The 25201-nt window shown below is 44.0% G+C and overlaps 2 protein-coding genes across 3 annotated transcripts in view; one reads left to right on the top strand and one right to left on the bottom strand.

Annotated features, from left to right (window-relative positions):
• SUPT7L (SPT7-like STAGA complex gamma subunit) overlaps nt 1-8426 on the bottom strand; it is a 15989-nt gene extending 7563 nt beyond the window's left edge. The window contains exons 1-2 of one of the 2 annotated variants that reach the window (XM_015410145.1): nt 8381-8426; nt 2697-3226 (exon numbers count right to left, since the gene is read on the bottom strand). In XM_015410145.1, coding sequence (XP_015265631.1) covers nt 2697-3109 — 413 coding nt within the window. In that variant the 5' untranslated portion in view covers nt 3110-3226; nt 8381-8426. Of the gene's footprint in view, nt 1-2696; nt 3227-5518; nt 5600-8380 lie in introns of those variants that run through there. The other variant, XM_015410144.1, reaches the window with a different exon arrangement.
• A 201-nt stretch (nt 8427-8627) lies between these two features.
• SLC4A1AP (solute carrier family 4 (anion exchanger), member 1, adaptor protein) overlaps nt 8628-25201 on the top strand; it is a 25282-nt gene continuing 8708 nt past the window's right edge. Inside the window, exons 1-8 of the mRNA XM_015410143.1 lie at nt 8628-8737; nt 10780-10972; nt 13012-13134; nt 15463-15523; nt 17726-17865; nt 18230-18390; nt 19312-19381; nt 24463-24652. Of these exons, the coding sequence (XP_015265629.1) occupies nt 8708-8737; nt 10780-10972; nt 13012-13134; nt 15463-15523; nt 17726-17865; nt 18230-18390; nt 19312-19381; nt 24463-24652 (968 nt within the window). The 5' untranslated portion in view covers nt 8628-8707. The remainder of the gene's footprint in view (nt 8738-10779; nt 10973-13011; nt 13135-15462; nt 15524-17725; nt 17866-18229; nt 18391-19311; nt 19382-24462; nt 24653-25201) is intronic.

The following is a 25201-nucleotide window of genomic DNA, read 5'->3' as shown; positions in this document are numbered from 1 at the left end:
GATGGGGATGAAGGGAGAAAGTGAGAGAGGGAAAGAATGAAGGGAGATAGAGAAAAAGAAAGAGAGAGTAAGTAAGGGGGTAGTGGGGGAAAGGGGCAGCGGGGGTTGGCTCAGCGCCGCCGCCCCTCGCCTGCTGCCCCCAGAAAGCTGGCAAAGGTGGGGGGAGCAGCGAAAATTAATGGGCTGGCGGGGGTTGGCTCAGCGCCGCCGTCGTTGACCCTTGCCTGCTGCCCCCGAAAGCTGCTGAAGGTGGGGGGAGCGGCGAAAACGGGCTGGTGGGGATTGGCTCAGCGTCGCCGCCTCTGCCCTGCTGCCCGTGAAAGCTGGCGAAGGTGGGGGGAGCGGCGAAAACAGGCTGGCGGGGGTTGGCTTAGTGCCGCTGCTCCTCACCTGCTGTCCCCAGAAGCCTGTAGGGCTCCAAGGGGTCTTTGAAGCTGGGGGTGGGTGGGCGGGCGGAGAGGGGGGAAAACAGGCGTGCAATAAAGGGGGGGGAATCCGGCCGCGGCGAGCGGTGATGAGCTGCCACCGCCGGCCTTCCACTGATTCCCTCCAGCCATGGCTAGTTGGGGGGGGAGTCGGGCGGTGGCGAGTGGCTTATTGCTGCCGCCGCTCTTCATGTGCTCCCTGGTTCCACTCACCCATCAGGTGGTTGTCAGCAGTAGTCTGACGTCTGAGGGGACCAGGTGCAGAGGCAGGGCTACAGCCTTTGTGTTCTGAGGTGGGACTTAGGCGACACGGCCAATGGAAGCTGGGGAAGCTTCTGACGGACAGTTCAAACCTCCAAACACTGTTGGTGCGCATTTTCTCTCCGCTGCGTCTGACGCTGCGTCTTACTCAATTATATATAAGGGAGAGATAAATGTATTTCTCTATTAAAGATGTCTGGTGCTGTAGTAGAGGAACAGTAGGAGAAGCTTCACTGTTGTTGGCTTCAAAAGTATTTGTAGTTCCATAACATAATTTAATTGCAGTCTAATAATTGACAGCTCTGGCTTCCAACTCAAGCATCTGGATGTTAATCAACAAAACTGTATCTGGAGAAGGTTACAATAACTAACAGAAAGAGAAACTTCAGAAAGCTGGTGCTTTGCTAGTCAGTGATATTAATAATGTAAAGCCGAATGCTGGTTTCTCCCTTCTGCTTGCTGGTTGTGAACCTTCTCTCTGAGCAGAGTACAGTGACACATCTGTCAAGCCACATAAATCAAACTTGGCTTTTGGGGTAAATGGGGCTTCAGCCATCATAAACTGGGACATTTTCTGTTTTGATCATTTAAAAAGACAGGCCGCTATCTGTCAAACAGTCCCAGTTGAAGTGATGAGAAAGATTCTTTGACACAGGGCAAGGCCTTTCTCATTTAAGTAGGAAAATCTCAGGGCCCATTTCGTGTTTAACCAGCAAGTTAAGGTGCAGGAATCTGGGCCTATTTCATTTGCACAGAAACAGCTGAGGCTCACTCAAGTAAAATAATGGGTTGAAATGATAGGTGAGCAGCATGCCAGCAGCAAATATAGGGAAACCGAGATTGCCTTCCCACAAATTCTTCAATTTTATGAAAGATTTCACACTGAGCAGTATTCCGTAGCAAATGAAATGCACAAAAATTGTATTGTTTGACAGAAGTGTTCTTTCAGATACAATAAAGGATGATGTTGAAGTCCCTCAGTATCCTAACTTTAGCTACTTTAGTCACCTTCCTTATTTCCTTCTCCATCTCAACATCAGCCTCAAGGATTTCATCTGGTGGGTTATAGAACACCCCCACTTTTAAATAACCCTTAGGGCCCAGTATTTCCACTCATATCACTTCTGTTAGAGAGTTCATTCCCCCAATGTTTTCAAATTTATTTGATTCTAAGTCCTCTTTTATGTACAACATACCACCTCCCCCAACCCATCCCTCCCTCTCCTGCCTATATAGCTTATACTCAGGGATGACTGTATCCCATAGATTTTCCCATTCCACTAGGTTTCTAGATATTCACTATATCAAAATTTTCATTGAGCACCAAGCCTCCCCATCTTGGCTTGGACACTTCTAGCTCATAAAAACTGCAAAAAAACCTGAGGCCTATGTACATTATCAGAACATGTTAATTATATACTGAGCTTCTATCAATCACACACAAGGAGACTAATATAACAGGCAGCTTTGCAAGAGCTATGCTACAACTTTTAATGGCCCTGAGTAAGCACTCCATGCCTGGTTTTACCTAGCATGGAACAGGTGTATCAGCATGGATTCTTTTTGAAAGTAAAAGCAACTTAAATGACAGGGCAGCATGGGATAAGTGGGTAGCTCTCTTGTTTTTTACACAGAAAAAAACCCAAAAACTGCCACAGGATGAACCAAGAGCTTAACCCTCACATCTTATGTAGTGTTGCAAGGGAACCTGAGGTTCAGCTCTCAGCACCTCACCCGTCACTCATCTATTTATGCTGCACCTAAAATGCCAAGGTAGGTAAAGGAAGGGACATGCCTGAAAAAGGTTTTGGTTATTCTAGGACTGTAGAAAACCATTTGGGTGAGGAGCAACGTTACCTCGAACTGCTAAAACTGTGACTTTTTGAACTTCTATCTCTTAGAAAATCTGTGGCACTTACTTTTGAGTACACATGTTTATGGCTCGGTCAGAACCCCACTTTTTTGCGTAGCTCAAGCCAAGCACAGCACACCACTCAACCCACCACCTACCTGTAAAAGTCACTCTCTGGGTCACTGTGTCTCAGCTGAAATGGCATCTTGGGTATTTTGCTATCCAAGGGAAGCAAGTCATCAGGGAGCGGAGGGGAGGTGGGACGGGATGGCAACGGCTCACTATCTTCCATCTTTATGCCTTCTGCTTGCTGCTGGTTCTGTGCCTGAGCCGTGGCAATGAGGTTGCGCAGCCGTCGGTTGTGCTGGATGAGTTGGATCGTGTGAATGGTGAGGCTACAGGGCTCTGAGGGGATGTCCAACATGGTGGTAGGCCTGGGCTTGTTGGCCGAAGGCTGATGTAATGGCGGATCCTGGACCTCCACAGTGCGAAACTCCCGCTGAAGTAAGTCAAACGAGCTGCGGTTGGCTTGACTGGAGGAAACAGGGATCTCACCCCAATAGCGCAGCATTTTCTTTTATTTTCTTCTCTTTTTTGTGCACTAATCCAGTTCAGGTTGCAGAGTCACAAAGAGTCTCTCCCACTGCAGATTCCTCGCCACTAAAAGAAATGAACTCTTTGATCTTGTCTGAAAGATAGGAAGAACAATCCAAAAAGAAGTGCTCGTCACACAGCTCAGGCCTTACTGAGTAATGTAATACGTGGCTAATTTCTTCTTTAGACATTTATGGTACCACTGCCCCAAAGAAAACCCCGGGGGGGGGGGTGCTGGAAACTATAGTTGCATTTTCAAACTACAACAAACTATTGTGCTTTGCCTTCTACTACAGTTGTGGAGAAGTAACTCTCCCAGATCTTGACTCACCCTGTTTATACCATATGTTTGTAATCACTTTTAATTTGCAGTATGCTTTACAAACTTTACTGTGTTTGCCCTCAAAACAACCCTTTGAAGTAAGTCACAATTATTCCAGTTTTACGGAGGATATCCTGAACCTACAAACCACACACTGAATCAATGGCAAAGACATGACACAAACACAGCATGCCAAACTGAAGTCCAGCTCTTTGTTCCATGAGGGACATGCTAGGTGGTAGTCACACTCCTTCACATACACTCCCCCATTCACATAAAAACCAAGGGCTGGATCAGATTTTTACAGGCGCATGAGTGGAGTTTAACCCTCTTCACCCTTACATCCCTCCATTCTTACCAGTTATTTTTAATCTATACATCTCTGATGTTCCCAAGATGATACTCAGGAAGTTTACTTATGCTGATGACATGGCAATTGCAGTAAGGCACAAATCAATTGAAAGGTCTGAGGAAATACCGACTAGTGACCTTGAAATTTTAGCTGACTACTACCGTAAATGGCGGCTTATCCCAAGTCCAGAAAAAACAGAATGCTCCTGTTTCCATCTCAATAGCAATCTTGCCAACCGTGAACTGAATGTCTACTTTAATAGCACCTGACTCACACTCGACCATACACCTAAGTACCTTGGCATTACCATGGATAGGACCTTGAGCAATAAACACCATCTTACCAATGTAGCAGCAAAAATATGCACACAAAACAACATTCTCCAAAATTATGTGGTACAACTTGGAGTGTGTCTGCTACAACATTTAGATCCTCAGCTTTGGGGTTGGTGTGTAGTACTGAGGAATATTGTGCTTCAATGTGGCTCAACAGGCCCGTGTTCACAAACTTGATGTCCAACTCAATACAACAATAAGAACCATCAGCGGATGTATTAAACCCACTCCACCCTATTGGCTACCAATGTTGTGCCACATCGCTCCCCTGCATCTCTGAAGACAAGATGCTCTTCTTCATGAATATAGAAAGATCCTTGAAAACAGAGAGTTGCCCATCCACAGACATGTCTGATGTGGGCATATCCAGAATAAGATCCCAACACCCAGCAATAAGATCTGCACAAATCCTGCAATCACAAAATTTCAACTTAGGGAATGAATGCTTGCAGACATGGATGCAATCAGTTCCACCCGATATCCACACCTGATAAACACCAATGAAAGGCCCACAGGATTTGACTTGCCATGTAAAGTATAGAAGACAGCTAATAGAATATGAACAGGCTATGGCAGCCATGGAGACTTGTTGTTTAAATGAGGCAAAACAGCAGGACCCAAATGCGATTGTGGTGTAGCCCACCAAACTATTTTCCATCTGTCACAGGAATGTGAGTGTAGTGCTTTCCAGGGAGATGTGACAGGGCTCTCTGAAGTCTCCCCAACTGCAACTGAGTGGGTTAAAAAATGTAGATATTAGTATTTAGGTTGCCCAACTGGTCTGCATACCCATTGTATCCACTTGGTTTCGTATTTTATAATATTATATTTTCCTGTGCGTAATTCTACCATACAATATATAAATACTCTACCATTTCAAACCTTTATTGGCATAACAGCACAAATCCATATAAAATACACTAAAATCTCTGGTACTCTACCATTTCATACACCTCCCCCTGCCCCAGCTCAGTTTCAATTCCAGAAGTGAATCAGGTTGGGATAAAAGTACCTAAAATCACATAGAAAGGAGATGTAATGCAGGGAAGAATTAAGCATCATTCACTCACAGATACCACACACAAATATTCTATACAGAAAAACAAACAAACAGGACTGCCCTGTCACATTTACTTCAGCTTCTCAGATGACTACTTAAAAGCAGTGGCTTCCTTGCCTTTGCCAGATGATGTGATTCTGCAGTGGATGCAGAATATAAAATGGTACCAGAGAAACACAGAGAGGCAAATTTGCCTTCAAATTAGAATAGTGAATAGAATGGCCTGGACAGTACGGAAAGAAACTGGTTCATATAGTAACTAAGATTATCTTCACTAAAGATCTTGGATTGTTGTAATAAACAATTGTTAGTCTTACCTTTCCATTTCCCCAAAAGTACAGTTCACACGGTTGAGAGATTTCCGCTATTCTTCCCTCTCTTATGCATACTCCCACAACTCATTAGGTCCTCAATTCTGAACTGAATCATGAGATACAGGCAACAGAGTATTACTCAGTAATACAAATCAACCCAAGTATACAAAATACCAGTTCAGGCATTTTATTTCTGAGTAAAACCTTTACAGCGACTTTACTACCTTGGCTGCCCATAGCTTAAGGTGGGTAGCAGGCTTGCCAGGTTCCCTGTTGGGAGGGGGATTCCCCACTTTTGTGGGCTCCTGCCAGCCACTAGCCAGCTGACTGGCGGGGGGAAACCTCACCCCCAAACAGATGTTCCTTCACATCATCACACTGGGGGTGACACTTTACTTTTGGGGCAAAACTCTGTGGTTCGTAGCCATTTTTGCCATAGAGTTTTGCCCAAAAAGTAGAGTGTCACCTGCATGTTGCCGACATCTTTTCCAGAAGAGATGTCAGGACATCACCGACATCCCTGCCCACCCTGGAACGCCCTCCAAATCCCCCTGCCAGCAGGAGGAAGACACCTGGCAACCCAAGTGGGTAGCCATGTTGGTCTGCAGTAGAAGAGCAAGATTTCAGTCCAGGAGCACCTTAAAGACCTAGAAGATTCCTAGGGTATAAGCTTTTAAGAGTCAAAGAAGAAGAAGAAGAGATTGGATTTATACCCCGCCCTTCACTACCCAAAGGTGTCTCAGAGCGGCTTACAAACTCCTTTCCCTTCCCCTCCCCTTCCCACAACAGACACCCTGTGAGGTAGGTGGGGCTGAGAAAGCTCTTGACAGAAACTGCTCTTTTTCAAGAACAGCTCTTACCAGAACTACAGCTTGCCCAAGGTCATCCAGCCAGGTGCAAGTGGAGGAGTGGGGAATCAAACCCGGTTCTCCCAGATTAGAGTTCGCACACTTAACCACTACACCAAACTGGGTCTCCCTTCATAAACTCTCAAAAGCTTATACCCTGGAAATCTTGTCAGTCTTTAAGGTGCTACTGGACTTGAATCTTGCTCTTGGCTGCCCATAGAAAGCTAATTAGGACAAGTTAACCCAGTAATAGTCATACTGTACCAGTCTCAGCTCATCATCACTCAAACAAGATATATGTATATGTAGAAAACATACACACCTCCTCTCCAGAGAACTGCTCAAGGCCACTCACAAAATTAAAAAATAACAATGAGACTGTAAAAACACCAAGTATAAAAATGGTGAACAACAATACCAACAATTAAACAAAGAGCCCAGTAGAAATAGAAAACAGCGTTAAAAGAACACGCAGCAGTAGGGATGGGTGTGGCAACCACATTTTTTGCAATTCAATTTGTAACTGAAACATGAACCAAGCCACAAATCTATATGAATTGGGAGACTGGCTCGCAAACCAGTTCATGCACATTCGTGACCCCTGCTTTCTGCTCCCCACCGCTTTTGGCAGGGAGCAAACCGCCGGGGTTTAAATAGCTCCAAGCCATTGAAACCAAACAGCTGACCTTTCACAATTTTTACTGCAGTTCATGGTGGTTCATGAAGAGCAGAAAACAGGGGTTTAAACCCTTTAATGAGAAACAGCTGAGCACCCCATCAGTGGAGAACATTAAGTAGTATTCACAGAACAGCTATCAAGCTCGAAGCAAGCCATAAAGCCAACTTTTAAAAGGAAAAATATTTCAATTAAAAGATGGGTAAAGAGAAATATTTTGGCGCCAGGCAAACCTCAAGGGGAAGGGCATTCTAAAAACAAGCCGCCACCACTGGGGGGAAAACCCTGTCTCTGATTGCTACCCTACTCCAGGAGAATCTTAAATAGTAGGCTGTATCAGAGAAGGCATCTTTCAAATAAAAGCATCGCTGTCAGTAGAGCAGCTGGACAATACCCGATGCAATAGCAGTTATCTTTTTGTGGCTCTCCTGCATAGTGTAAGACAAGGGTCCCCAACATGATGCCCATGGGCACCATGGTGCCCACCAAGACCTTTTCTGGTGCCTGCCAAGTATTTTTCAGTAAGGGGCCAGGGCTAAGTGGGGCTGCTGCCCAGCATGGCTTCTGAATGATTTTTGGAGATCTGATTGGCTGTGCAGATTTTTAAAAGTTGCTTTGGCAGCAGCTACCACAGCACAAGGATCTATATTGAGTGACTGCAGGTAAGGTATAGGAGTCATTTTGTGGCTGGCTTTGCCTCCCATGGGAGCCATTTTCTGGCAGCTATTCTGTGACTGTGCCCACCACACTATGTCAGAATTCCAAAGTTGCCCACAGGCTCAAAAACGTTGGGGTGTAAGCACTCTCACATCTACACATCTCAACATTTCCAACCGAAGCACACACTGCAAGGTCAACTACTCAGATCCATTCAATGGGATGAACTCATAGACGGCTGTTCTTTGAATGGCCCCGTTAATCTCTCCAGGGTGTGCTGCACGCTTACTTAGGAAGTCCTGGTAAGTGAACTTCGTGGAACTTACTCCCAATGCGCCGAATCGGGCTGGACAGCTGATGCTTAACTACTACCTGCAAAGTCTGTGTAACGATAGGAGCTACTCGAGAACAGCCGAGTCGAAAGAAGAAGACTTGGTAATGGGGGTGGGTGTAACCATACTAGCACAAACGACTTGCTTCCCATTGGCAATGGAGGCGGTGCCGAAAGACTCCCTGCGTGGGGACAGTGGACCATCAAGGCCCTCATTTCCTCTCTCTTTTCTTACAGAAATAACCCTTCGCTGGCGGCGTCTCGCCTTCTCCCTGCCTCTCTCACTCGGCACATCCTAGAAACACCAAACACCCTCCCACCCCCTCTCCCCCGCCCGCACCCTACCCCTTTACCTGTGTCGGGGCCAAGAGAGACGCCGAGCTCTTCACGGCGGTGCACACTTCCCGGAACTAGACTACGAGGGAAGTGGTTTCCAGGGGGGTCGGTTTGAAGAACGGACGCTTAAGATGGCGGAGAAACAGGAGGAGGCTGAAGGTTTTAAGAAGCCGGCTCTCCCACCACTTTTCCCTATTCGGGAAAAGGAGGATGCCGAGGATGCTCTTCGACCCCCACGGGGTCCTGCCCGGGGTCCCTGTCCGCCCGCGCCTCCGCTTCGGTACCAGGAGCCTCCCTGGGGAGGTTGCCCGGCAGGAGAAGAGTCTTCGGTCTACAGTCTGGAGATGGTGAAGGGCGGCGCGGTGCTGGACAACGTAGGTCTGGGTGGCCGGAGCTGGCTGTTGGTAGGACGCGCTCCGAACTGCGACCTTTCCCTGGCGCACCCGTCGGTGTCGCGGCACCATGCCGTGCTCCAGCGCCGCCCGCCGCTGCCCGCTGGGGAGGAACAGCCCGACCCCGAGCCGGGGCTCTACGCCTACGACTTGGACAGCGCGCACGGCACCTTCATAAACAAAGCACGCATCCCTCCCCGCACCTACTGCCGCGTCCGGGTTGGCCACGTTCTGCGCTTCGGGGGTAGCAGCCGTCTCTTCGTGTTGCAGGTCAGGTGGGGTGGGGTGGGGGGAGAATTCGGCTACGATGCATTTGTTGGGCTTTCAACACTGCCAGCGCGTGTGGATTGGTTATGGCGGAGACGACGTGTGTGGCTTTCAGACTGTTTAAATAGGCTTGCTTTGACTTTGGATGGTCTGTAGAAAGATAGCGTGGTGTGATTATAAACATATAACAATATACTGCAGTATGCATATCATACCCGTTTTGTAGCCACTTCATTGTTTAGCAATCAGTTACCCGGTTCAGTTCGAGGTACTGGCTATCACCTACAAAACCCCTAATGGCTTTGGTTACACGTACATGCAGGACCACCTCTCCTGTTGAGTTCTGTCATGATAGTTTTACTCACCTGAGCAAGGCCTGAACATGCCACCCTGCAAGCAGGTAAGATAGGCAACTGTCTGTACATATACATTTTCTGTGTTGGCTCCAGCCTTGTGGAACAACTTACTGAGGAGGTCAGGAAGGTTCCTGGATGAAGTTTGTCGTTCTGCAGAATGTGCAAAGCAAGTGAAGGGGTCAGTACTACAATATTATGTCACAGTCTAGGAGGGTGCTGTTATAAGGGGACATTATAGTAGACTTTTGCCATTTGCAGTGTTTATTGTGTGCATCATTTTAGTTTTACTGCATTGTTTTATAATTTGGTCTTGGCACTTTTTATTTGTGTGATGCCTTAGACAGCTTTTTGCCTGTGTTGTTTCTTAATTTCTGTAATGCTGGTTCTGTTGTATTTTTATTGGATATGTTGTATTGACTGATTGAATTGTTTTCTGTGTTTTTTGTAATCTCCCTTGCATGTGTGAGAAAACTGGGTTATAAGTTAAATAAATAAACAGTTATTCCCCTCCACATACACAAACTGGCTTAAGACACCTACCTCACAGAGTGTCTGTTGTGGGGAAGGGAAAGGAGATTGTAAGCAGCTCTGAGACACCTTTGGGTAGTGAAGGGCGGGGTATAAATCCAATCTTCTCTTCTTCTTAAATGCACTGCAGGTGATAGATGTATTGAAAAAGCTGTTGGCTTGCTTTGTGTATTTAACTAGTAAAAGCAATTGTGGTAGTTCCAAAAGGTTAAATGTGACATATATCCCTACATAGCAATTCAATCTGTGGTTTATTATTGTTGTCCAGGGGGCTGGATTACAGGTACAAACAGAAGGGAAGAAACAAAGAGTGAGGAATCTCTTTGTAGTGCTTGACTAAATTTATGCAAACAGTTTAAGGACCTCTTCTTATTCTTGCTTAGTCATGCCTTTAAAATATGTATAGAAGTAGATAGAAAACAACAGAATGTATGCATCTTCAGTGTCAGAAATGTCACTTATGAGTGAGCCATATTATCTTGCAGAGATCCGGTGTTCCTGCATTTCACATTTTATTTTAACTTTCCGTCATAATTAAAGCATATACCTACAGCGATTATCTGGCAGCTTTCCTGCATGTTTTTAAAATACATATAGTGGTAGATACAGGCTTGATTTTTCATTTTAGTAGCAAAGCATTGTATTATACTGCAATCAATTGAAAGTGAAGGACATGGAATTAGTTTATATCCAGTATCTGGTCTGTGTACATTGTAAATTGTATTAGAGTGTCTACAGTTTTAAGAAACTTGGATGATAATCCTAAATACACTTATCGAACCAGTGGAATTTACTTATGAGTAAATATGTTTAGGATTGTACAATCAAAAATATTTTTTCCCAGGCATATAATTTCTGTAATTTATTCTGCAGGGCCCAGAGGAGGATCAAGAACCTGAATCAGAATTAACTGTAACCCAGTTGAAAGAACTGCGCAAGCAGCAACAGGCAGCATTAGAGAAAACAATGCTGGGTGATGATTCTGATGAAGAAGATAAAAAAGAGAAGGATGAACAGAAAAGTGGAAACAGTTGGAGTAATGATTTGAGTTGCTCTTGGGGAATTGGTAAGAGAGAGTATATTGCAGAGTGCTTGGAAAAACTGCTAACTCTTCAAGCATTTCTGCGGATTGACCTATATTATAGCCTCCACTTCTGAAACTTTTGTAGTATAGGTTCACAGAGCTTGTTCTGCATTCATGTTGTTAACTGCAATGGAATGATAAGTGAGTTGTGTGTTTTGTTAGAGAGAATACTCTTTGTAATAAGTGACACACTGGTTGGTACACACATGGGCAAAGTTTATCCGGCATGCTCTGGGATCACATTATTAATGTTCATCTTTAACATGTTTCATATTCCCAGTACCATAAAACAATAAAGGTCCACAAATTCAAATAGCAAAGAGTATCAGGCAGAAAGCCCAAGAAGGCTACAACACTGGTTGTGGTAGTTCAACCATTCACACATATTTTATGTTTGCCTCAACTGTGTATTACATACATTCTGCTGTAATGCTGATCTACAGTGTATCAGAACTTTAAACATGTGCTGGGAGAAAATTGTAGTTGATGTAACAGTTTAATTTTTTTAATTAAAATTGTGGATTAATCCCCTTATAAGCATTTGACAATTTTGTAACTCTTTACTTATATGTTCTGAAAATTTATACTTTTCTCAAGGAACTTATACTGAAAGAAGCACACATTTATAAATTACTGGTTTTAGGTTTCTAATGTCTGAAAGGTGAATGTGATCAGTGGAGTGTACACATATCAGTGTTTGTTCTTTGGGTGCATTAGGTTAGCCAATATGTAAACAGAATTCCTTATTTTAAAAAAATGCATACATGGTCCTTTACAGGGTATTCAAGATCTGAGTGCAGGATTCATACGTTTCTGGTCCACTGGACTTTTTAGTTCTTGAATAGATAGGCAATAGAAAAGACTGGGACTGTAGTAAAATTGATCTAAATTTCATTCATTTGTTCCTGTGGCCGTGAACTTATTTACTTAGTCCCATTTTCTGTGGTGTAACAATCATAGCATGATACGTGGGCCTAGATCTGTAGTGCAGATCAACACATATAATGTTTTAATACATATTCATATATTTATAGTTCATAGATTCATCAATTTCAATATAGATTCATAGGTTTCAATATTAAGAGTGCCTTAGGGTGTTTTTTTCCTGTAGGCTAGAGTGTGCCTTCAACTAGAGCTGACAGACAGAATGTAAACATTCTTCGTTATCAAGCTTCTTGGCAGGAGAAGCTGTTTTCAGTTGTCTGGCAGTCCTGTTCAGCTTTGAGTATAATGAAGGGTGGGTGGGCTAAGCTTTTCTAAGAGAAGGATTTACTTGGTATATTCTGTAATGTCTGGGTCAATATGAACTTAGGTGTTTTATCTGAGAATAACATGTTTTTGTTTCGGTATAGAGAATCCTTGGGAAAAAAGTAAAAGGTGAATAAGATCAGATTAAGTAAATATATAAGATACTGTGTAGTCATACCTTTTATTGTAACTGACCAATGAATGTAGATCTACTCAAATGATACTTACTGTCTGTAACCAATTATAATTTCTGGAAATTAACTTTTGTCTACGTCATTTTGAATATAAAATGTTATGTACTTCCTCATTTTATTCAGAAAGCAGTTGATTTTTGCCCAGGCAATATTAGCCTGGCTACTGTTTTCCAGTATTCCATTGCAATAAAATATCCAAAGAACTTTTTCCATCCTCACTGAGACTTCTCTTGCGTGTTCTTGTATTGGCCCGGGAACACACAAGCAGGAATTTGTAGAACAATCTGTACCTGCATAGTGCATGCCCTGTTTCCTTCCAGGTTTATGTGCATAGTAGTTGTGTCAGCCATTGCTTGTAATGGTATGCACCACCTGTATACACGTTCAGCATTCCCCCTCTCCTCCTTAGGCCATGTGTGGATGGACCATGCCTTTAATGTGCAACTAAAATATTACTGATGAACTTCTGTGTAGTTTTCAAATTCAAATGATGTAATTAAATGTTTTTTTAAAGAGCTTGCATCTGACTGCTTCCCATTCTAGTTCTTGTTCCTTATTTTACCTAAACATATCTTCCAGGGGAAGATGCAGAGGAAGAGGAGGGTGAAGAAAACCCAATTGCAATTGAGTTTCAGGAGGAACAAGAAGCCTTTTATTTGAAAGATCCTAAAAAGGCATTGCAAGGGTTTTTTGACAGAGAAGGTATGTGTGATATCTGTCAGCTGCACACATATTGTGTTTAATAATTTCAGTATGCAAGTCGTCCTGTATTGCATAAAGACTCTTGGTTGCAGAGTGTGAGATTTTATATTGAAAACTTTATAGGCTGCTTCTGCACTTGAACTGTAATATGTGACTTTCTGTTCAACTACAGTATTGATATCAAGGCCACTGAATTCCACAGCTTGGTCCAATTTAAATTAGTTGGTCAGTTAAACTTGATTATGGAAACCAAGTTTCACTTCACTAAGTCCTTAGAAGTGTCTGGGTAAAGGTTTGGTCCAGCATTTAGTTTGGATTTACCTGTATGGGTCCTAAGTGGATCTGTCTGTCTGAATTATTTCAGGATAACATCCGGAAATGTTTAGGATATCTATGGTGATAGTTGATTTCAAGGACTTGTTACTAATTAATTATCTCTCCTATATAATAATTCTGTTTTGGAGTGGCAAGATTCGATGCGCGCCAAAATCAGTTGGCTGCCTGAACTGCCACTCAGTAGCTGTTCCAATCCCTTGGTGGCTGCGTTGGCTGCCTGCATTGCCTAAGTCCCACCCACAGAAGCGGTGGCCAGCGTCTCGCCTTCAGTATGGTGGGAGCCAAGGGACAAGACGGACGTTCCAGTGGCCAGAGGGTAAGGAGGCCAACTGCGAGACAACAGCAGAACAGAGCAAAAGGGCAGAGAAGCAGGAAGGGCCCAAGTCACCGCGGCCCGCCATTTGCGGGGCCAGTTGAGGACGGAGAGGTGGCCGAATGCTGGGAAGGGTGGGCCTGGCGACCGGCGGGAAAGGCAGGACCTCCCTCCCCAGGCCAATAACAGGGCCCCAGCATGGTCGGCGACAGGGAAGCTTGAAAGGAAGAAGCCAGCCGGTCTTTAACAGTTAAAGGCCATGTAATAAAGGGCCACCCGTCTAGGTGGGAACATGCCACACAGCCCAGCCCAATGGGTTCTCCGGGGGTGGACCAACGGAGCGCTGTGCAGGGTTCCTGGGCAGGGGGCCTCAGGTCACGCTGGCTTGGTGTGCCTGCTCTGTCTGCTCCCAGATGCCTCCCTTCTCTGGGGCTGGGCCAGGCAACCAGCGAAGAGGACACTTACCCGCGGCGTCAGCCCAGGGGCAGGCGGAGGATGGAGGGCCTGGGCCTGAGTCACCGCAACCCACCATTTGTGGGGCCGGGCGAGGAGGGAGAGGTGGCCGTCAATGCTCCCTCTAAGCTGTGGAGTCTTGTGAGCAAAAATTCTACTTTGTGTGCTACCGGCATTAAAGTTGCGAGCTGCTGCATAGATTAGTTTGCTCTGGAGCCCTCCTTCCTGAGCGGAGACAAAAATGTGTGAGCCAGAGGCTAAAAAACTGTGAGCTAGCTCACACTAACTCAGCTTAGAGGGAACAGTGGTGGCCGTGTGCTGAGAGGGGTGGGGCTGGCGACCAGCAGGAAAGGCAGGACCTCCCTCCCGTCCCCGGGCCAATGGCAGGGCCCCAGTATGGTTGGCGATGGGGAGGCTTGAAAGGAAGAAGCCGGCCGTTCTGTGCCACTTAAAGCCCGGATAATACAGGCCCGTTTGGGAGGGCACGCTGCGCGGCTCAGCGGCAATTGGTTCCCCGGGGGTGGGCTGATGGGGCACTACAAAGGGTTCCTGGGTGGGGGGCCTCGGCTCATGCCAGCCTGGCACCCCTGCTCCATCTGCTCCCGAACATCTTTCTAGCGCCTGTTGTATTGCGGTTACAATGGGCTTCAGTGCTAGTTGTTTAATAATTATAATGAATGGTTTAGGAATTACTTCAGTTGATAGCTCTGTAGAATCCTTACTGTATCACATTTGAGGGAAGATTTAACTGGGAAGTCAATCTATAGCTTACTAAATTTAATTCAGGCTGTCAATTTTACTGGAGAAACACATAGGACAGTATTTATGCAACTACAAACTAGGTTTTCCCCCACATGTATGCTATGAAAAAAGAGGGGTGTATCTTACATTTGCATACAAGTTAAAATTATATTCAGTATTCTGTTTATGTATAACATTTTAAGGGGGTTGCCTTATATTCAGAGGTGTCTTCCTTTCAAGTAGATATAATAATCTGTAAGATCCAATCATACATGAATTAAATAAGTTCACAGAGTGAATCTTCCTTCCTTCCTCCTGCAGCTTTTTGCATCTGCTAAAGAACTACCCTAAGAAGTGGCTTTTGGAGGCTGCAGGGGAAGAGGGGAAAATATAGTCCATGAATTTGTTGCTTTCATGCTTCATTGGATTCAGCCCAGTGTGTGCAAGTAGGCTAACCTTATTCCCCCATCCCATTTTCTGTCTAGGTGAAGAACTAGAGTATGAATTTGATGCCCATGGAACTGGCACCTGGCTTTGCAGGGTGAAGTATGTCTGTGTATATACTTTGATATGAAATAATGGTATGCAGTTACAAGTCTTCCTGTGAGCCAGTGAGGCTGGAGAAGGTGGTCTGGTGGTGATCAGTACTCTTACATTTCAGTTGCAGTGTTGAAATTCAGTTCTAGATTGGTTTAAGAACAGTTTACCAGAGCATAACTTGTATTGTCAGAATTTGAGATCGTTCTGGAGTTATATGCTCCAATTGCTCCTATAAAATAATTAATAAAAGTGAGGATAAAATAAGTGTCTTCAAAATGAACACCACTTGTGACAAAAATATATATTTCTTAAATACTGTAATTTGTTTGTTTCCAAGTTGCAAAATAAAAAACCCCCCCCCCCCCCGGCAATCCAGAAGCCTCTTCAGAGGCAATTTTAAAAAATTATAGATTGGATCTTGTGAGCTATCAACAGAAGGCATTCACAAAACACACCTTGCCCACTAGCAAGGTGTGACGGCTAGAGTGTAAGGCTAGGATTTATTTTATTTACTTCACTTATGTCCCACCTCTCTCCCCAGTGGAGACCCAAGGTGGCTTACATGATTCTCCTCTACTACATTTTATCCACACAACAACAACCCTGTGAGGTAGGTTAGTCTGAGAGTGTGTGGCTGACCCAGGGTCACCCAGCAAGCATCCATGGCAGAGTGGGGATTCGAACTTGGGTCTTCCAGATTTTAGTCCGATACCCTAACCACTGCACCACACTGGCTCTCTGGGATATCCAGGATGGCATTTCTACTGTACCATGGAAGCTTGCTGGGTGACCTTGGGCTAATCACAAACTCTCAGCCTAACCTATCTTGCAAGGTCAAGGTTGTTGTGGGGATAAAATGGAGGATGAGACAATTTTAGCCAGATGGTATCCCCACCGGGATAAACGTGGGATGTAAATATGAAAATAAACTTGCTTCTGTAATGTGTACATGCCATGCCATGCATGCATTTTTTAATTTAGATAAATAAATATGTGCATGCTGCTACAGAAGGAGAACCCCTTGAAACAAAATTAGATAGGTCCTGGAGAAGTGCAGTAAGAAGGAATATAAAGATGGGAAATTGGCTGAAATCGGTTACACCTCTTACATGAGCTTGACCCATTTGTTCAGCTCACAGAACAGCTCGTGCAAGAGGCAAAAGGGAAGATATCTCCCAGTTGCCCATTTTCATTGGAGCCCCCAATGCCACATCCCACTCTGCTTCCAAAGGCAGGGAGTACAGAAGACTGTAGGGGTGAGGAAGAAAGAACAGATCTGTTCTGTGTTCACAGTTTGTAGGATTTATCTCCATCCCTGACAATTATAAATCATCATACCTGTTACCAGACTTCTATTTAGTCTGCTCCGAAACATAAAATTGTATTGCTGATAGCTAACTATGCACTGGAACATAAAACAATTTCACAAAAATTGAGATTCTCCATGTTTTGTGGTGTTTTGAGGAGCTCTTTGGCCCCGGTCACACGGGCCGGATATCGTGGGGGGGGAGGCGTGGCTAATTGGCCCGGCGCAGTTTGATCCATGATTACGCAATCAGACGCGCCGGTGGCACACCACGGGTCCTTCCCTCGGCGCTGGCAAGTAAACGAGGGACCAGAGGGAAATGCCGCGCGCCGGCGCGATCACACCACGGGCGTCTGGAGGCAGCCCGTGGCAAACGTTTACTAGTACCTCGGAGGTACTAGTTTTTTAACGCGCATTGTCGGCGGTAAGCCACGGGTGTGCTCCACTTCCCAGATGTTGGGGTGTGATTCCGCCCAGATAATCCACCCACCATCCGTGCCTCTCCCACGGCAACTTTGCCGTGTGACCGGGGCCTTTGTTTCTCAGACCACTATAATTAATGGAGATTAAAGATCTCCTGCACTTAGGGTGACAGTATAATTAGGGCTGCACTAATTATAAGCAGTGCTTCCTCTAACACTTTTTCTCTTTTGACACAATTCTCTGGAAGTGAGAGGTGCTTCTTATGCTGCTGGAAATTATTTCAAAAAATCTTCTTTTGACTTGCTCCTATCTACAATATCTTGTGTACCAGCCTTACAGAAACAGATGCTGAGGTGCTTTGTATGCAATGAGTTTGAGACAATTCAGAAGAGTACTTTTCAGCAGTATGCACGTGTGTAAGCTAAGCACAGATTTCAAGCCACTATTGACTTTCTGCTGTAACCTTCCAAATTGAACAGGCTGCCTGTAGATGATGTTTCAGGGAAGCAACTTGTGGCAGAGGCTGTTCATTCTGGGAAGAAAAAAGAAGCAATGATCCAGTGTGCTCTGGAAGCTTGCAGGATACTGGATGCTAGGGGTGTGCTGCGGCAAGAAGCAGGTGGGTTTAACTGGACTTTGGTCTCTGAAGCCTGTAAGAAGTGAGCTTATCACCTTTGAAATTTTAACTTGCAGCCCTGCAGGGTAAATCTAAATGTTGTTGTTGTTTTTTTCCTGTATATACATCTCCCTTCCTCCAAGAAGCTCATAGTAGCACGCATTGGGGGCTATCACGTTTTATTCTGTCAACACCCACTTTGGAAATGTCATACTTGTGCTTCCAGAGCGTGTTCAGCTATTTTAGGAGTAGTGGTAAGTAGGTTAGACAATCAGTGTCACTAAACCAGGAATGCAGAGAAATTATTGGTTTCAAGTTATTGTTCAGCCTTTGCTGCGATACCTTTTTGTCATCTGATTCTCCATAGTGTCACGGAAAAGAAAAGCAAAGAATTGGGAAGAGGAAGACTTCTATGATAGCGATGATGACACATTCCTTGATCGAACAGGAGTTATTGAGCAGAAAAGGCTAAACAGAATGAAGAAAGCTGGGAAGATAGATGAGAAGCCAGAAACGTATGATTCATTGGTAAGAACAGCTTCAGCTATCCCAAAGTGAAAGATTTGGAATTAACACCAGCTTCAAACCAGGGTATCTGAAGGACCAGCTGCTTCCTTAGGAACCCACCTGATCTGGTCATCATCTGAAGTTTTTCTCTGGATGCCCCTCCTCTCTGGGGTTCAGTGGGTGGTAGCCAAGGGCACAACCTTCTCTATGGTGGCACCATATTTTGTCACGTGTCCTTTCAGATAGTGCCATTTTTTCCTTTAGACATCAGTAGAAGACTTTTTATTTTCCTAACTCTTTTATATTCTGGAACTGTTCTAGAACTGCTTCTGTTTTTAATGTGGGTTTTCTTGTATATTGATGGCTTCAGTTTTAGATGCCTTACTTGTTTTTACTCATACAGTCAAAAGTGTAGGGGAATTTTAGGGGTCCAGGCCTCTTCCAGGGACCCCCAACCCCATTAGGGTTCTTTTCTATGGATGGGTGGAGTCTGGCTAGGGAACTCAGGCCTACAGAGGGAGAAAAACACAGTGAGAACAGTTGCCACAGTGAGAACAGAAAGTATTTCTTAACTCTAAAACCAAAATCAATAAAACCAAACTCAGTAGCATATATTCAATGTCAATAGCATATAGAAAAATCCCAATACCTGATAGAGTGTACACTTCAGAAAGAGCAAGGAATTCCTGAAATGTGGAATCAAGCCTAGGTGGGGTGTTGGCCAAACAGCCTCAAACAAAGCCCAAAGTCTCCTTTTTAAACTCTTTTCAGCCAATAGGAATCCAGGGAGGAGTCAGAAGGCCAAGAAAATTCAAATATCAATAAGTGTCACATGTTCTTCATTTCTCTTTCATGTAGAATATGGGGGCAAAAAAAAGATTGCTTCTTTTTAAAGCCATAATAAATATGCATATTCTTCCAACTTCTTGACTTTTTATGTAGGTTGCAAAATTAAGCGCAACTGAGAGAGAGCTGTCCGAGATAGCAGACAAACTGAAATCTTCAAAGACAGGTAAGGCCAATTTCTTTTTAAGCTTGAGGAGGATTGCAAGGGGAAAAGCATAAAGTGGGATCCAAAGAGCTGCAAACAGAGCTTCACTTGAGCATCTGGGCATTCTTCTTCCTCCCCTTTGCCCTCCTCTGGTTCCCCAAGCTGTGTTCACAGAAATACCCGTGCTTTGAAAACAGAGTCAATCTTTTCTTTTTTATCGTGGAGCTTGAAAACGACGCATTCTGGGATTACCCATCTGTAACTGATAGAATTTGTTTGTAAGAAAAGGATTAATTCTTTATAGTTCTTTCTCCCCTGTCTTATATGAAATGGAATGTTGTTTAAAATCCTGATATTATTGTCCCCAATTTTCACCCCAAGGGTGTTCCCGAAGTTGCTTTCAAAATAGCATCTCTCACATTTCTCTTCGAGAATCTGACCACTATTTCCCCAGGCAGATTATTTTTCTTGATGTATGATGAATAAGATCTGTAGACCACATCCATCTCACTGCAAAGATACTCCGCTGTTAAATCTGTCATTGGGGCTGTTGCTTCACTCAACCGTTGCTTCAGATTCTCTCCTCTGAGTTCCGGGACCCCTTGGAACCGAAAGACCAAATTTGTTTTATCCATTTGTAGGTGTAAGAGTTTTGTCTCTTCCGTAGCTTGCTTCATTTCCAGCTTTTGCATTTTTTTTCTTAATTTTTTTAGTAGTGACGTCCATTTCCTTCACCTTCTCTCCCATTTGCTCTGTTGCTTTTAAGGATTGGGTCAGTTGCATCTGCTGCGCTGCGAGACTCTGCCCAATTACTGACAGTTGTTGTTTAATGCCAGTGATCTCGTCCAGCAGGGGGCGCAGGGAGTCAGCTAAGAGTTTTGAGAGCTCAGTGACCTCATCCGTTCGAGGACTAGCCCCTAGTTTCGATTTCAAAAGCTTCTCTTTCTCCTGTTTCTTCCCCACCATCTTTTTAAATTTGTTTACTTTTCAAAGAAGTTGCTAAAGTCTCTGATATTCGCCCAAACACTCTCCTGCGCTCTGGTAAGTCTCTTAAAACAGTTTTAATCGCTTATTTTTCCACTCCCCCCTTTTTCCTTCCGTGTTTCGTCTATGTGTTTGGGAGGGATCCCTCCCCCGCTCGCTTTCCCGTCGCTCTTTAGGGGGGCCAGTTTCTTTTTATATCTTCATGCTCACTTCAACCCAACTCACAGTTCGTTGTTGGCCATTCGGCCTCACTCGTCATCATTTATTTCGCCCAATCTCCAACGCTTGTCCCGGTCAGCAACACTCGTACCATGCGGTCACTCAGCGGCAGGACCTTCAGGGCGGAGGGGTGCCTCAATTCTCCAGCTTTCGGCCATCGAAGAGGTCGCCCCTCAAAAGCCCCCTGGCTGGGAGCCTTTTACCAAGGCTCCAGGGGGGTCGCGACCCGTCGGACCCCCTCCCACACGCTGGTGTGCAGTTTACATCCTCGGGACGTCCAGGAGATGTGTCTGCCTGCGTGTCGCCATAAACCAGAAGCCTCAACCATTTACACATTCTTATAGGATGCTCATATTGGTGTCAAACTGTATGTTTGGGGGTCAGTAAAACCAATTATACTAGTCCTTTTGTTGTAACAATAAAATGTTGTTTTTAAGGTTTCTAATATTTGGGATGGATGATAAATCCAGAGCAACTGTTAATTCTTAACATATTTCTTATTTTTTTTAATATTGGGACAAAATGTAGCAGGAGAGTTTTTAAGGTGACAGCTCCTAAAAGTACAGAACATTATTAATTCTTCTGCCTTAAGTAACAGTAAACAAAATATTACAGCGCTTGTTTATCAGTTTGAATGCTTATTTATTGGTTAAACTTTAATCATTAAACAAAAGTTACAGTCCTAATATGAAAAGTAATTTTTCATGCAACATTTTTATAGTTCTTCAGACACTTGCAGAAGATTGAACAAAAATTCTCGTGCTTGCACACCTTAGATTTGCAATTTTTTCAGCTACACAATGTTAGTATTCCTCCAGTGCAGGTCTGAGACACTTCGCTGGTATCAAATGCCCGTCTGCCCCCTCCCAGCCATTGTCCACAGGATTCAGTGTTGAATGGTTAGGAGGGAGGAATATAAGTGACTCTCTGATGCCTGGAAATGCCTACTGAATATGTTCTCTGATGGAGTTTAAAGGGAGCTGGCCATTAGTATATATGAGATGAATCTCAGCTATTGTGGATCCAGCACTATTTCTGTAGGAGGCTGGCCTTGCTCTATTGCACAGAGAAGACACGGGGGGGGGGGGGATTTTTTAAAAAAATCTACATTGGATTCTTCTTAGCTAGATCTCCAGCTGCGTGATAAGAGAACATTGTAGATATTGTAAGTCTATTTTTAGGTATTCTGGTTTAGAGACCCTAACCTTCCTCTGCGATTGAAGGAACCCCACTTATTGCAACTGTTTCAGAAGGAGATTGTGTTGTTGTTATTATATAGATGAAGTTTACTGTTAGGGCGATATTCATGCATGGTCAGCTTCTTCCTTCCCCACCTTTATGTTGTGTCCCCAAAATGAAGCCCCCCCTATGCTTCAGGATAAAAACTTGAGGTAATCCATTAATGGCTTAAAAGAACACTTGAGATAATGCAGACTTTCAGCTTTCAAGTAGTAAAACATAGAAATGTAGTCTCCTTAGGCTTAGGCTAACACCAGGGACTAAGTTTTTATCTTCTCTTAAATTGCTGTGTCATGTCCATCATACTGGCAGGTAAGAGATTACTGAGACACAAATACTAGTGATAAACTGTTGTTGTCACAGCATCTGGCAGTCCTTTCACTGCTGTTGCATGTAAGCTTCTATAACAGGTTTCAAGCCCTGACTCTCTCCTGACTCTCTCTGAGTACTTAACTTCACAGCTCTAAAGAACAGTAGTGAGTCAGGAAAGCTGAAGGAGTGACAGGCTGAATAGCTGTTTTTTTGCCATATATCCCTAGGGATTAAGTAGATGTTGGAGTCGAGACAGTTTGCAGACAGCTTCCTAAATCCTTCTAAACAGACTAGTTGATGGAACAGTTGGATAAAGCCATCCATTTTTCCGCAGTTGTATAAAAATGTCTTGTTTAATGTTTTGTTTGACAGTCAATCTGTATGGGCCAATTTGATATTATGTACCAGAGAAGCAAATTACTCATATTGGTAATCTTTATCTTGCATTGGATTTGCTGTACTACTGTAGCTTCTTAAGAACTAGGGGTATCAGACTAAGTATAGCCAAAGTCTCTTACTGAGGCAGAAGGAGGGGATTTGCCCACTACCGAGAACATAGGATGCCCAAAGTGAGGCTTATGTGGAGCAGGGTTGTCATTTGTTGCTCCCATTCCACACACATCTTCACCGCAGTGTGCTGCTTTTTAAAGGCCCAGATAGTTCTTTCTTCATGCTGCCGCACCTGCAGATACACTTGTGCGCACACATAAGGGAAATGCCTGCAGTTGCCCACTCAGCAGACCTTTGCACAGGTGGCATTTATTCCCTAGAAAAACAGTAGTTTGCACATGACTGATTCAATGGGTCAGTGCAAATGTAGATCCTTTTTATATAGGGAGCAAAACAGAGGGGTTTTTTTACAGTGCATTTGTTGATCAAGTGACTATGCAGGGGGCATGTAAATGATTAAATGCGCTTAATCAACTTATTACCTTTTGCACTAGGTAGCTGTAGTAGAGCATATTATTGGCTTTAATTTACAGCTGTACATTTTATTCTAAATCAAGCAATGCATTACTTGTCTGAACAAAAGAATAGTGGTTGAGAGAATTTTAGACATGGCCCAGTCTGATATTCTTAACAGTGCTGAAGCTGATCTAACAGAGGTGGCAAATGATCCATTTTCAGGCATCAGCTTCTGTTCTGCCCTACTATTAAATGTAGGAACTATAGGATTGTTCCAGATCTGGGGGGGGGGAGTTGGGGGGGGGGGGGGAGAATGTCCAAAATTCCTTACACAGGGCAGGTGCTCTTGGTTGAAAGAGGGCTAATTAGTATGCTGGTGACACAATATTTTTGTAATTTTGGTTATCTCTGAACAAATACATTGCAGAATTGAGCAATATTAACAGGCATTATTTCTTCCTCCCACAAATTAAAGACTATGTGAAGTATAACAATATGATTACAACTATACAGAAAATATAAACACTTCTGTGAACAAAGCTCTTCCAAGTTTGTTTCTATAAAATCGAATGATTGTCCGGATTGTGTTTAATGGGAGAAATGTATATTCCATGTAAACACGCATAAAACTTTGAAGGGCTCACACGAGACACGATCTCTTGAGGGTAGAGGAATCTGTCTGCCCCAAAGGAGCAAGAGACTTTATTTTATACACACTCTGCCCCCCCCCCACCGTGAGGTGAGGCTGTTGGCTTGCACGTACAGAAACAGGGAAAAACAGATACTTAGACATTCGCCTAAAATGCTTGCACAGTATCTTAAGACTTGCTTGCAGTTTCAGGATGTGCGAAGGTCAGGACTCTTAGTGTACCAAAGTCACTGATCAACCCTATGTTTACAGAGTCTGGATATGAACAGAACCAGGACTGGTGTGCCTTGTATTGCTGATCCTCCCCACAAAACTTCAAGATACCCATCTGGCTACACACATTTTGACAGAATCCTGTTGCCCGTCTCACCATCTTTACCCCCCGTCTGCATGGGGCTTGTTGACTCTCTCTTTCTGAAAGGAGAGCAGTACTCGCAATGTGCATAAAGAATCAACAGGATCGCACATTTTTGTGTTAAGCCCCACCACCACCACCACCAAATTTGATCCTACATGTAACCAATTCCCATTAGTAAATCAAACAAGGATCTAAAGGAATCCAGGTATATCCCCAGTCTTTAAAGGAAGAAAAAGCATATTGCTGAAGAAGTGGGATAATTTATGTAAGGATTGTTTAAGGTTCAGAAGCTTATAATTACTGTGAAATTGAGACAAATGCTCACTTTAAAGAAAAAAAGATCCTACTGTGATTTTTTTTCTTGGGCATCAACTGCTTCTTGTTAGTTACTAAAATGTGAAGCATTCATGTATTTTTTATATATATTTCCTATAGTGCAATCCCAGTCAGCAGCTCAGGATTCCTTGGATGAATTTATGACTGAAATAAAATCAGGATGCGCCTTAGATAGTGTGGCACGTAAAAAGCTTCACTTGCGGACCTTTGAACTGAGGAAAGAACAACAACGTTTGAAAGGGTTAATTAAGATTGTTACTCCTGCATCACTGCCTGAGCTGAAATCCCAGTGAGTCTTGATTGTACAACACAATAACCAGGGTGTCTGTGTATTCTTTTCTTTAAGTGTAGCCCTCTTTGACGTTTTGAGTACCAAAAGAACATGGACTACAGCATTGGGATGACAACAGACATGTGACATAATCTATGAAATTGGAATCTTGTGATATTGGAATGCTCAATACAGGATCAGGGATGCTCTAGGCCAGGGGTGTCAAACATATGGCCTGTGGGCTGGATCTAGCCCCTGCAGGGCTGCTATTTAGCCCGCAAGCAACTGGCTCTCTGCTGCTTCCTGTTCCCTGCATCACAGCTCCTTTTGTCCAGTCTCTCCTATTTTCTGCTTTGCAGAGGAGAGAGAGAAAGCCAAGCCTCTCTTCCCTTGATTGGCTAAGGGCTCCTCCCCTCCTCTGGGGAGGGAGAGAGAGGGAATGTGACACAGGGGGGGGAATGGTGTCTTGTGGGACTTATAAGTAGACCAGCAGCGTTTTATTCCAGGTATAAGCTTTTGTGTGCATGCACACATTTTCTTCTTCAGAGACAGAGAGGGAGGGAAAGA

The sequence above is a fragment of the Gekko japonicus genome, unplaced genomic scaffold, assembly GCF_001447785.1.
Source record: "Gekko japonicus isolate JY-2015 unplaced genomic scaffold, Gekko_japonicus_V1.1 scaffold566, whole genome shotgun sequence".
Lineage (NCBI taxonomy): Eukaryota > Metazoa > Chordata > Lepidosauria > Squamata > Gekkonidae > Gekko > Gekko japonicus.
Note: the sequence above shows the minus strand (reverse complement) of the source record. Positions and strands in the feature narration are given on the sequence as shown.